Genomic DNA, 13,363 nt, shown 5'->3' with positions numbered 1-13,363 from the left:
CTTGTTTCAAAAATACGGGTTTCCCCGCCCATGGATCGTTTTGCGAGGACGTCCAAATCGAAATATGGACGTCCCTTTCGAAAATGCCCTTCCACGTATCTCCAAAGAACTGAAAACTTTTTAATCAAAGCCAGTAGGATAGTGTGGGGTTAGATATAAAAGGACAACATCTGCATAGCCAGCCTCTACACTCAGAAAACCTTAAGCCTCCAATAGAAGGATCTGAACATAATGCTGTGCAAAGCCAAGCTGAATAACAAGGGTGAGAGCAAAACAGACAGCCTTGTCATATTCCTGTCTTCAGATCAACACTGTCCCAGAGCTCACCAGAATCCATAGTATTTCTGTCATCTTTGATTGCCTATTCACAACCAAACCGGTCCTTTTATGAAGCTGCAGCAAAAAGGGGCCTGCGCTGGCATTGGCGTGTGTTTTTGATGCGCGCCAAGGCCCCCTTTTACAGCAGCAGGTAAAGGGCAGGTCTTTCTTTTTTTTAAAGAAATGGCCATTCGGCAAGTGAAGCACTTGCCACGCACCCGTTTCGGGGGGAGCACTTACCGTGGCGGTATTATTGCCGGGTACACACTTGCACACTGGAGGTGGGAACTACCACCGGGCTGCTACGGTAGCCCGGTGGTACTTCCGTTTTAGCGAGCGGTAAGCTTGCGTTGGGCTTACTGCCGCTTTGTAAAAGGACCCCTGTGTTAGGGCACTAACCTTTATTATTTACCACTTGGCATGTGATAAAGGACTCTGATTGCGCTGTCCTAACACAACATTATTTTGGTTATCCTGCAATACATAGTAATGAGATGCAAAACATGGAATTGCATGTAAAACAACTCATTACTATGTAAATACAATAAAACAGCTTACTTCGAACACTAGGTGCCCAGTGCAAGCTGCAGTACGGCTGGTAAAATAACCCCACCAAAAAAACGTGGCCTGGTTGGCAACAGTACTAAATAGATAAGACCAGCCCAGCCACCCACCCCAACCCGGCCTGCCTTTATGAAATCCCTGGTCCCTAGTGGTCCCTTCTACCCTTGCTGATGCCATCATCCAAAATGGCGCAGGTGACCCATAGAGGTAGTCTATCAGTACTTGGCCAAACAGAGTTCTAGTTAGGCAGTGTGATAGAAAATTATTGATGCTTTCAGTCAACCAGTGAAATCATTTTAGTAAAATTCATTAGAATGGACCCTTCTCCTGTGATTACAAGTTAATATTCTTTTCTTTTATTCAAATATGTAAAACCTCCAAGAAGAAAATTTTGTATTGCCACTAGGCACCATAATTAAAGGGAAAACATAACTGAAGTGTAAATGAAGGAAAATTAACTAATTGTGAGCTAAAATACAACACCCATTACATTTACTAATGATATACAGAATATTTAGTGTGGGTTTTTCCCATTATATTGAAAGGAAATTAGTAATTCATTTTAAATAGTGAAAGCAATTACAAAACTACATACAATGTGGTTTTTACCAAGGAAACTCATGTGAGGGATGGAGCTGCTGCAGGGCTTATGAGTGCTTGCCAAATCACAGGCTGCCATGCTCATTTTGCCTCCCTCTGCTGTCCCAGCCACTGGATGAAAATGATGCCCTCTTAGGAGGGGCATCCAGTGCAGTGCTAGATTCCTCTCCTCTTGCCTGTCCTGACACTAATTTTTAAACACAGTAATTCAACCCTTTTCTTTTTGACCTGTTTTTTTTTTTTTTTTTATTCTTTTTTATTTTCATCTTCCCAGGATGGCTCTCTGGGACATTTCAGATCCCTTTGCCTGTCAAGCTGAACATTTGATGCATGCAGGTGCACCACTGCCCTCTTTCCTTCCATTCCCCAGCCCTCTCACTGGGACCCGAGCAAAGTTCCTTTACCTAACTCCTGCAGACGAGAGACCAAAACCTGGGGTGTCATTCTACCATGCTTCTCCAGCTGCAAAACATAGGGCAGCCCCCCTGCTCATTAAAATCTGGTGACACTTGTGCTTTCTAGGGGTTTTCCATAAGTGAGAGTACACTTAAGTAAGTGAAATGAATGGTATGGATTACTTGCACTTTATAACTCAAAGTGGGTCTATAAAATGAGGTTTGATGTTGCTGTTCTGATTACTGTAACAACTTTAAAATATCCTAACTGCTTTGTGTCACTGGGATATAAAATATATGCAGCCCAGTCATCCTCTTGCTGCTGCAGGTCTGAGGGAATGGATGGACCTGAAGCAGATTAACAGCTGAAAGATCACTCCTGCTGACAGAGACCTGAAAAGAGAAGATTAATGGTTCAGTTTTTTTGTTGTACTGCTTATCTCAAAAATTGTTCAAGCAGTCCCAAATATGTAGAAATTCTGTAGGGTTAACCCATTCCACTGAGTAACAAGTCTTATCTCCTGCCCTCTCTCCCTGCCCACCTACTTAATGCTGTAGTTGCATATTTAAAAAATATATATTAAAATGAAAGTTTGATATGAGCTACAAAACATCAAAAAATAGAGAAAAAAGACCATACAAAGCAAAAAACAAAACTGAACATTTTTGCTGTGAACAGTGGTTCCTGTTGTGGATTGTACCAAGAATTAATGAAAAAGATGCGTTTACGCATATCATGAACTTGGTAAAATTAATTATATTTGTTTACTCTCCCTCATACTTTGCCCTTCCTCATTCTGGTGGAAAGTTTTAATTCTACAACAAGATGGGGGGGCAGGGTGTTGTTGCAATGTCCTAAGAAATCTTCGTATGTGGGGAACTCTATAGCCCCCCGGGAGTGCACAGACAAAGGAGAGAAGTGGGCGATGGACCACGGGTTCCAGAGACTGGAGAGACAATCTTGAGTTTAAAAAATGTTTATTAATAAAAAGACTCGAGTCTGTGGAACCCCATGGTCAATCACTCGCATCTCTCCTTTGTCATATGCAATGTCCTGACTTGGATATCCTTATTCTGATTTGGATGTCCTGTCTAAAATTTGCCTCTGTGAGTCTTTAGGCAAAAAAACAGGTGCCGTTCTGACCTATTAAACTGGGCATCCTGTTGTAAAATTACCTTCTGTGTGTCAGGTTGACATTTACACCAGAGGAGAAATTTGGCACAATAAGTTCTTATTTTTCTTGATGTTACAAAACTGAATTGTTGTTTTTCTTTCAGGTTGCATGTGTGGTTGGACTTGATGCATGGAACGTGCATGACTCCACTTAATACCTCTCTGGATTTGACAGTGACTGTGGGCAGACATGGCACAGACAGGGAATGTTAATGGCATTGACTCAGGTGATTTTTTTGTTGTTTACTTCAGGAGTTGTTGTTTACCATTTTGTCTTTACTGGTTAAAAAAAAAAGGATTCCTCATTTCTTGGTGAGAAATTATGAAACACTAAGGGGCCCTTTTACTAAGGCATGCCGAAAAATAGCCTGTGCTGTTGTAGGCACATGTTTTGGATGTTCGCAGGTGCATTTTTCTGCGCACTTGGGAAAAAGGCCTTTTTTTGTGGCTGAAAATGGACGAGCGGCAAATTTAAAACCAGCGCACATCCATTTTTGGCCTGAGACCTTACCGCCATTGATTTAGCAGTAAGGTCTCACATGTTAATTGGGCAGTATTCGTCAGCGAGCATAAACTGCTGATTACCACCGGGTAAGCGCCATGCAGTAGAAAATAGAAAATATTTTCTACCACGTGTTTTGGATGCACGTCAAAAATGGAATTAGCACCTGGGGCACATGGTAGCTGGGCGGTAGTTCCAATTTGACATGCGTTAGACGTGCGTAGGTGCTTATGCACCTTAGTAAGAGGGCGCCTAAAATTGGAGTATCTGTTAAATAATTACAAATTCCCCCCCCCCCCCCCCGCCAATATTTCAGCACTAACTGGAACATTTAAATTTATACACACATATTCAGTTTGAGAGCATACTCAGATACCAGCATTGACTATCCGAGTGTATAGTAGCCACCAAAAGTTATCTGGGCACTACTCATATTCAGCCTTTGTGCCCAGGTATTTTGCTGTCCTATCTTGTTCAGATGTCACTGGATATCAGCAGTATCCAGATAACTTCCAGCTCCACTTTGGCTCCTCCCCCAGACTGCCCTGGTGTTCTCTGGACAGCGTTAGGGCAGCCAGTAATTATTTTTGGTGGCATTGGTGAGCAGCACTTGTCCGGGTAGATGTCATTCCTGCCTGGATATTTGCTGCTGAATATCGAGCCATTCATAAAAAATATTTTTAAGGTTTAACTCTATATTTTACATTTTAAATCCCACCCACAGTCCCTCTGCCTCTCCCTCACTGATTTTCTGTACAGCAAAAAATGGTTTCAGGAAAAGTGTGGTGAATGCCTTATTTCTTAAACTGTTGTCTTGAATTATTGCTTATTCTAAAACTTGGACATCCTTCATGGACACTTGTCCCCAGTCACTGTGTCTCATTCTTCCACTACTTCCTACAGTAACTTATCTCAGTCCCTGCATGGTGATAGAGGATTCTGTGGAAATTGCTTCTGTCACTAATTTAAGAACATGTTGGGGATAGACCAAAATTCAGCAACCCTAACGTCCCATCTCTGACAGTGGCCAGTCTGCTCACATTATCTGACAGATCCCACCAATAGATCTGTTTCTCATAGTTCATTTCCAGGAATGAGTAATGGCTCTCTGTTCTGCCCTGGTTTTACAGCCAGCCTCACTGACACAGCACTAACACACCACTCAGCAATTACTGTGGATTCTTTTGGATTCGTATTAGGTAAATGAGACTTTTATTAGAGGTTCTAAAATACACAATGATTAAGATATATGCAATGATTAAGCCATATAACTGAAAAGAAACAATACTTATAAACAATCATTACATCACTGGTCCCTACATTCAAGCAATGCTAGGAGTTTGTAGACCAGGAAAAGCAATAATACACTATAATATGCATACGTCCATCACTGATCATTACATTATCCAGGCTCTTATCAGCTGGGGGGGCCCTGTTTACAGCAAAAGCCAGGAGTTTCTTTGACCAGGAAATGTGGTTCTCTGCGCAGTACTTACGTTACAGGCGCTCCCAATTTCACTGACAAACACTCCCTTTTTTATTAGGCTTAGAACTCATGTTCAGAGCGAAGGAAAATGTACAGAATGCTTGAGAATTTCTCTGTTTAGGTAAACAAGCCATACTGTGGGAATGTGGTCACATGTTTCTCAGTCCAGGTGGCCAGTCTGAACTCGAAACACGTTCCACCTCCCTCTTCACAAACCAAATTAATTAGAGCTGTGTCTTATCTTCTTCCACATTTCACACAAACAGAATTACTTCTAATCAGAAATACAAACCCAGAGTGCACTTGTCAGTCAAGGCAGAGTTGAAAAACAATCTTTAAAATTCACTTACACTCTCCCAAGTCTAGCTGCTAATAAGGGCTCCTTTTGCTAAGTGATGGTATGCCCAACACGGGCTTACCGCTTGCTATACAGGAAGTACCGCCAGGCTACCATAGCAGCCTGGCAGTATTTTCCATCCCTAGCGTGCCATCATTTCTGATGCTACAAAAATGTATTAATTTTTGTAGTGCCAGAGTGTACACGGCAGTAATCGGGCAGTGCTGCGCTTCCCGATTGGCGCAGGAGCCCTTACCACCACCTCAGTGGGTGGTGGTAAGGGCGCCCCCCCAGATAGCCGCGCAACAAGTGCTTTACTTGCCGCATGGCCATTTCCTGTAGCAAAACGAGACTTCCCATTTACCAGCTGTGGTAAAATAGGTCCTCGGCGCGCCTGAGAAACATGCGCCGACGCCAGCACAGGACCTCTTTTACTGCAGCTTGGTAAAAGGGGCCCTAAGTTTTTGGACTCTTCCTCAAGAAAGTTGTCCAAACCTTTTTAAATCCTACTATTTTGGCCACCTTGACCACATCCTCTAGCAGCAGATTCTACCTCTTAATCGTGCACTGTTTTCAGTCTACCAGTAGTTAGTTTCATGGGGTGTGTTCTTGGTTTTGTGTTTCACAGGTTAACCAACTGTTCCCTATTTAACCATGCCACCCCATTTATGATTTTATTAACTTTTATCGTATCCCCTCTGCCAGCTTTTTCTTTGCTAAATAACCCTAATTTGCTTAGCCTTTCTTCATATGGGAGGTGTAATATCCCGTTTATTTATTTTGTCACCTTTTCTAATTCCATTGTTTTTATTTTATTTATGTAAAAAAATGTTTAACTTATACTGACCTACTATTCCAGGCGGGTTACAAAAAGGAACATATGTAAAATGCTAACAAAGACATTTCTGCTAAAAATAATTACAAAAAATACTGTAACAAAGTTAAAAAGACACAGTAAAGCAGTTAATAAAAAGGCTTATTCAATATTTGTTTCTCTATAGCCTAGTAAAATAAGAAAATAAATAATATAACCAATCCCCCCAAGAACTACCTCATGGGAGCTCTGTCAGGATCCCTTAATTCCAACCCTCCCCAGTTCTCTCAGAACCCTGCTACTCTCCACCAGTATATTCTAACTTCCTTCATATGGTTGCCCAATTGCATTGCATGCAAATCTAACCCATGAATATTGATTGCTGATGTCCTGAATACCTGACTGGCTGGGGTTTCCCCAGGACAGGTTTGGGAACCACTGTGGTAGAGATTTAGAAGGCCTTTGCTTGCTTTTTGGGAGATGAATGGCCCTCTCCTCTCTGCTACCTGCTGGAGCCAACTCCTCCTGCAGCTCACTAACTTTCCATCCCCTCTAACGGCACTTGTCTTGTATACTTTTGCTCCAGTGATGCGCTGGACTGTACCCATCTCTTTACTAGGCCATGGATTTAATTATCTGTTAACTAATGAGGCTATGGGCTTTACACATGGTGAGATGGTTATAGAATTGTTAGTGTCTGGCACCCTGACGAGGAAGACTTTATAAAAAAGCAAGGAGGGGAGGCATGGTACCATATCATGATAATTCATTGGTGCCCAGGAAACTGCTTGGTCAGAGAGGATAGCAATAGGGAATGGCAGCATTTTGTATAGTATACTCAGGTCGGAGCTTTCCTTGTAAATAAGCAAAGTTGGCAGGCAGGGTTACAGGAAACACATGGTGGCTGAACACAAGAATCCCATGGAGAATACAATGCAAAGCCAAAAAAGTGGGAAACAGAAGAAAGTTCAGCAGACAATGAGATTTAAAAAATGTGCAAGAATACTTTGTCTCACTGTCTGCTGAGCCATCTTCTGTTTCCCCACTTTTTTTGGCTTTAGGCTGGGATACAGTCCATATAACCCATCTACTCAATAGAAAAGAAACAGGGTTGGTTTTTTTTAACAGATAAATAAATTATCTCTTTTGAGGTGGCCTCATAAAATGTTAGAGAACATTTGGTAGCCCACTGGAATGCTGTTGGAGGTAGAGAATGACACAGTTAACGTTAAAAAATCAGAATATTTCTACCGCCCTGTGGGAATAGTAAAAAGCCTTGTTCCTGTGGTAGAAAAAAAGTCCTTTGCTTACTTCCCATCCTCCTCCCTGCGGATTTGTCATCTGTTTCTAGCTGCTTCTTCTAACTTGCATGTTCCTGTGGCTCGCCAGCGATTTATACAGGCCAGCTCCATGGCTTTTCTTCTGCTGCGTCCCATACTCTCTACTGCAACTTCCTGTTTTGACAACTAAACAGGAAGTTTCTTTAGTGAGGGCGGGATGCAGCAGAAGGAAGGCCATGGAGCCAACCTGAATAAATCGCTGTTGGGCTGCAGGAAAATGTAAGTTACAAGCAGCGAGTAGAAAGCGATTGGAAGACCCATGGAGAGGAGAACAAAGAAGGGAGAGAGGTGTTGGCTGGGCACATGGGGGGAGGGGAGGAGGAGGAAGATGGGGCTGGAGGGTAGGTGGCAAACTTCACGCATCACCTAGATAAGATTTTAGACAGTGCTGGGGAGGAGCCGGCTGTCTTGGTACAGACTTCTTTGCCGCACCCATCGCTTCAATTGTATAACTCACCTGCTTAAAAGTCACCATTGGTTGCCCGCTGAACACAGGATTGTTACAAAGTTACTCTACTTACCTTTAAAGATTATCAGACTGATGTCCCCTGACTGTTTGTCTAATCTTACAATACTGATCTGGATTCTATTTCTGAGAGTCCTGACGTCCTGCACGTTCCTACTTGCAGGACATCAGGACACACAGAAACAGAATCCAGATCAGCAACGCGATTTTGGCTGGCGGGGGTTGGGAACCCCCGCCAGCAAAGGTACCTGACGGCGGTGGCGGGGGAGGGTTGGCGGCGGGGGGAGGGGGAGTCTAATGCGGCGGGGGAGGGTCAGTGGTGGGGGTGAAAGCAGGAGGGCCAGGGCTAAATCTCCATGGCCCCTGCTTAGAGACCTGCTGGAAGGAGGACAATCAATGGGACACTGTGTTACCAGGGTATAAACTATATCACAATGATAGGGTGGATCAAATTGGAGGGCCATGTTAAAGAGGGAATTGAGTCAAAATAAAAATTCTGCATGAAACGGACAGCAATGTGGAATCTTTATGGATAGAAATTCCATGTGTGAAGGGAAAGAATATATGCATACAGCTATACTGTAAAAATAATATATATTTTATTCTCCACCAAGACAAAGGGGGAATTAAATATTATATTTGTTGAATTACATTAACCTGCACTGCAAGGTTTAAGGACATGTGCTCAGAACATAAAGACCATATATTTAACTTGAAAGAGGTTTATTTACAATATAGGTAATGTAATAATGTTACAAGAGAGAGGCAGTTTTTAAGAATCTTATCACAATTGGAAATGTGCTTTTCAAGATATCAAGTCTGAATTATAAATGATGCTGGATATGGTAACTCACTTTGATAGAGTCTGCTGGTAGCTGGTTGGGGTGATGAAGATCTTTGCTGAAATAGAAGTCTTTCTTGCAGAGTTGTTGGAGCCTGGAGCTTGGAGAAAGTCTTGTCAGAGTGTGTTTGAAATCCAGCAGAGAGGCAGGAGGCAGATCCCCAGGACAGCCCGGTCAGGAATCCATGAACCAGGTGTCCAGAGGAAGAGACCAGCAGAGATTATTCAAGGCCCTTTTGTAGTAGCTGGTCCCATCCACCGCTACCAACTGGTTTCACCTATTTGTAGTCATCTATTTTTAGCAACTGGTCACATGTTTAATGACATCATCTGGACATCTGCTGGTCCATTGTGGACTTAGTTGCGCTTTTCAGCCTGAGTCTTTGTCTGAGAATAGGTGGCGTCTCAGTGTCTTTTGTTAAATGTAGCAGATGTGTTGATGGGCTTTGTTGATGGGCTTAGGTAACCACCCAGCTAGTTTTTGTTGTCAGTAGTTTTCCAGAGAGAAGGGGGGGCAATGAAAGCCAGGCCAGTTTATCTGATTCTGTCCCAATAAGTCTTTATATATATATATATATATATATATATATATACATTTGTATCTGATCCAGCAAAATCAATAACTCTGACAATTAAACTCATATCATGCTACAATACTACCGTTCACCAGGCCAAAACGATCAGACAGATGAAGATATGTTAACAGAAATCAGAAAAGCCAGCAAATTTGGCAACAGTATAATAATGGGTGATTACAGTTACCTCAATAAAAACTGGTTAAATGCCACGTCAGGGAGTGCTAGGGAGGTAAAATCCCTAGACATAATAAATGACTGCTTCTTGGAGCAAATGGTCCAGGAACCACCAACAGGGGAAGCTATTTTAGATTTAGTCCTTAGTAGAATGCAGGACTTAGTACAAGAGGTAATGGTGTTGGGTCTGATGGGAAACAGTGATCATAACATGATCAAATTTGACTTAATAGCTGGAGCGCACTCACTAAGGAAATCTACTGTAGCAACGTTTAATTTACGTTTTCTAATACTCACTTTCAGAGCTTTTAGATTAGATTTCCCTGACTACTTAGCCTGTTCAACTATTCTTTATTCCCCGGTTTGGCTAGTGTGTTCTATCAATGATTTCTGTCTGGTCCTTCCGGGCTCAAAATCTGCCCATCTTGAGTTAACTCTTCGTCACACTTTTCACTTTACTGCTCCATTTTTGGGGGGAACTCCCTCCCAATTTCAATCAGTGCAGAATCATCTTTCAAAAATGTAAAGACTGCAATAAAAACTTGGCTTTTCAATCAGGCCTACAACACAACCACCTAAGTCTGGAGTACCCATTGAGTTATCTCTGGTTTCTTCCCTTCCTGGTTCCCTTTTTCCTTGTATAACCTACCTCTTGTTTGTTACCCTTTTTAGTATGGCTGTTGAACTTCTATCTGGTCTTATGGAATGAATTTGGCGTCTCTTTCCTATTTTAATTTGTAGTTCCTTTCCATCTTTTATACTTTTATCTTTTTATTGTACACTGCTTAGATCTGCCAGTTAGTGTAAGCAGTATATAAAGTCTTAACAAACATAAACATTTCCTGTAATCAGGAATATTTTACAGTAGGGAATAGGAGTCGGGTCTATGGGTGATTGAGCACCCCTAATATTGAGAAAATTCCTTGTATGTGTCCAGGGAGAGGTTATTTCCACTGGGCTCGGCGCCAATAATTTTGAAAAGTTGGCTCCCATGGCAGGGATGCTTAGCTCTGGTACATAAAGGATAAAACAGGTCAGGTTTTCTTTTTCTTCTGAGTTGTCAAGCTATGAAAATGAATCTTAGCCCATACAAATATGCTTGATGAACAGACTAGAAAAGAGGAACCAAACATTTCTAAGAGCCAGGTCAAGATGTTACTTTTTCTCTTTGTAGTCTTTCTTTTCTATTCCATATTTTGTGTATAGATGTGAAGTTTTTCTTAAATTTTTGTTTTGGGGGAGGAGGAAGTTATTGCTGGTTTTCGTTCTATTTGTAGTTTGTTTTGGTGTGTTTCTCTATCCAGCCTTTCCACTGTGGTGACCCTTAGCAGCTTCGGTAGCAATGACTTCTCCTCTTTGGCCTGTGTCAGCCCTAATGATGTTGGTGGCAGCAGCTCCTCCTTGCCCCAAATTAGCTGCAGATGATAGGTGTCAGTCTTTCCATGCTTGAGTGACTTGTCACCCCTCTTGATTTTAGGTGACAGATATGCTGAAAACCAGACCTGTCTGCAGTCCTCTAGGACCATAATTATGAGCGCGTATTATGTTATAGTTTGGTTTAGAAGAAACTGCTGCACTTGAAGTTTTGTGCAACAGTAGGTCCAAATTCTGCAGCAACATTAAGATTAGACGATTACATATTTTGCAACATTTCTCGGCAAATTCTTTGCTGTCATGTTCTCTTTTTTTTGTTTGTTTTATTTTATAGTTCTTTTACGTTTTGAAGATTTGGATTTTATTTTTCTTTACATAATATTTCTGGTGATCTCCTGTGCACACAGACACACACACTTTTTTCCTCCTGATTTCCTGCTCCACTTTCCATATGGGAGCTTTAGCCTTTACGAATTATTTGGGGAAAATTTGATATTTATTCTTATAGAGCACATTTTAAGGCTCTTGCCTCATCTTTGGAAAATATTGACATACGTTTTACACATTTTCGCAGGTAATTTTGGCTTTAAACCCTGTCATGAGAGTTTTTGCAACAAAAGTGAAAGCAAATTTTCACAAAATCATAAGTGAAATGCATAAAGAGTTTTGCACCCTATATATTTTTATCCTTAACCATTTCCTGTTCCCTAGTGCCTTCCCCTTCTTTCAACAAACCCTTTTTCTTCACGCTCTTGCTCCTGTTCTACTGTGAGCCATGGAAGAGGAAATCCCAAGATTTTGGCTTTGTTGCCAGCTCCCATTCATGGGCTGTAGGGAAGAGATCCCCAGACTCTTACTACTGTCACCTCTTTCTCCAGCTGTGCCTTGACCTAACCAATGAAGGTTTCTGGGCAGTACTCTCTTCTTACCAGGAGATGGCATTGCTGAGACAGAAAAAAAGTTCCTAACCTTAATGCTGTGCAGATGTTTTTGCTTATTTTATGTTTTATCACCACGGAAATTGTTAAAAGTTCAGAGTGGTGTAAATGGTAATACTTGATTTTTAATAAGCTATTTTTGGCAGGATTGGCATTCAACACTATTGGAGGCTGTACTTAAAAAAGTATTGGTCTTTTTCTGCTGTCATTTACTATGATACTATAGTGGATGCATGGAATACCCTCCCAGGGGAAGTGATAGGGACATAATCAGTGATGAAATTAAAAAATGCAGGAGCATGTAATTAACCTTCGATGACTAGGAATTACCTTACACATGGTAAGGCTAGGTTGGGGTTATTCTATGTTGAAGTATATGTGGAGTTTGACTTAGTAATAGATATTACAATTGAGATATTTACAACAGATTGGTTAAATTGGTGTTGGATCGGTTAGCAGTACTTTACTGCTGTATACATATGTATGCTCCCCGTTTTTATTTTTGTTTTTTATATATTCAAAATTCTAGATTTTTTATTGTTGGAATGTATACTTTGGTTTCTCCTTAATAAAAAAATGTTGATTATTAAAAATGCATGGGATACACACAGAAGAGCCCTATATAGAAAGAGCACCTTAAACAGTTCCGACATAAAACGGGAGATGGCCGGCGATCTCGGAAAAGCGGACAAATCGGTATAATCGAAAGCCGCTTTTTTTGGCAACATCGCCGCTTTCCCGTCGCGTCGCCAGCCAAAGTTCAAAGGGGCATGTTGGCGGCAAAGCGAAGGCGGGACATGGGCGGGCATGGGCATGGTTATCAGATGGCCGGCTTTTGGCGATAATGGAAAAAATAACGGCGATAAGCAGTATATCACAGAGTTTACTTGGTCCTTTTATTTTCACGACCAAGCCTCAAAAAGGTTCCCCAAATGACCAGATGACCACTGGAGGGAATGGGGATGACCTCCCCATACTCCCCCAGTTGTCACCAACCCCCTCCCATACTAAAAAAATAAAACTAAAAACCTTTTTTGCCAGCCTGTATGCCATCCTCAAATGCCATACCCACCTCCATGACAGCAGACTGTGTTGTATCCTCTGACAGCTTTTCCCTGTTTGCGATGTGGCTCTCGGGTGAGTGTGACACCTTTTCTGTTAGGTGCCCTGCAGAGTCACATCAGCAGTGCATTGTGGTGGGTGTAGGGTACTGGGCTCTACTCCCATGGTGCTTTTCCCCCCTGCTAACTGGTCAGAGCGTGCCCTGTTTTGTTTCCGGTAGTCCATGAGGTAGTGGCCATTTTTGTAAGCCAGTTTTAGATCCCTTTCATGTGTCACCCACGTTAGAGAACGTTATTACCTTGAATGTGGCTGAAAGAGGGCATTGTATACCATTCTGCCAGCTCTGACCTACTGCTAATCTCAGTACCAGGGAGACTCTTTGCCAGTGGGGCACAACCTC

General features: G+C 41.9%; 1 protein-coding gene across 3 annotated transcripts in view; it reads left to right on the top strand.

Moving 5' to 3' along the window:
• The window catches only part of KANK1 (KN motif and ankyrin repeat domains 1), a 305,894-nt gene that overhangs the window by 163,471 nt on the left and 129,060 nt on the right, over positions 1-13,363 (top strand). For all 3 annotated transcript variants that reach the window (XM_030193831.1, XM_030193830.1, XM_030193832.1), the window contains exon 2: positions 3,156-3,278. In XM_030193831.1, coding sequence (XP_030049691.1) covers positions 3,242-3,278 — 37 coding nt within the window. In that variant the 5' untranslated portion in view covers positions 3,156-3,241. The remainder of the gene's footprint in view (positions 1-3,155; positions 3,279-13,363) is intronic.

The sequence above is a fragment of the Microcaecilia unicolor genome, chromosome 2, assembly GCF_901765095.1.
Source record: "Microcaecilia unicolor chromosome 2, aMicUni1.1, whole genome shotgun sequence".
Taxonomy (NCBI): domain Eukaryota; kingdom Metazoa; phylum Chordata; class Amphibia; order Gymnophiona; family Siphonopidae; genus Microcaecilia; species Microcaecilia unicolor.
This window is presented reverse-complemented; position numbering and strand designations above follow the sequence as displayed.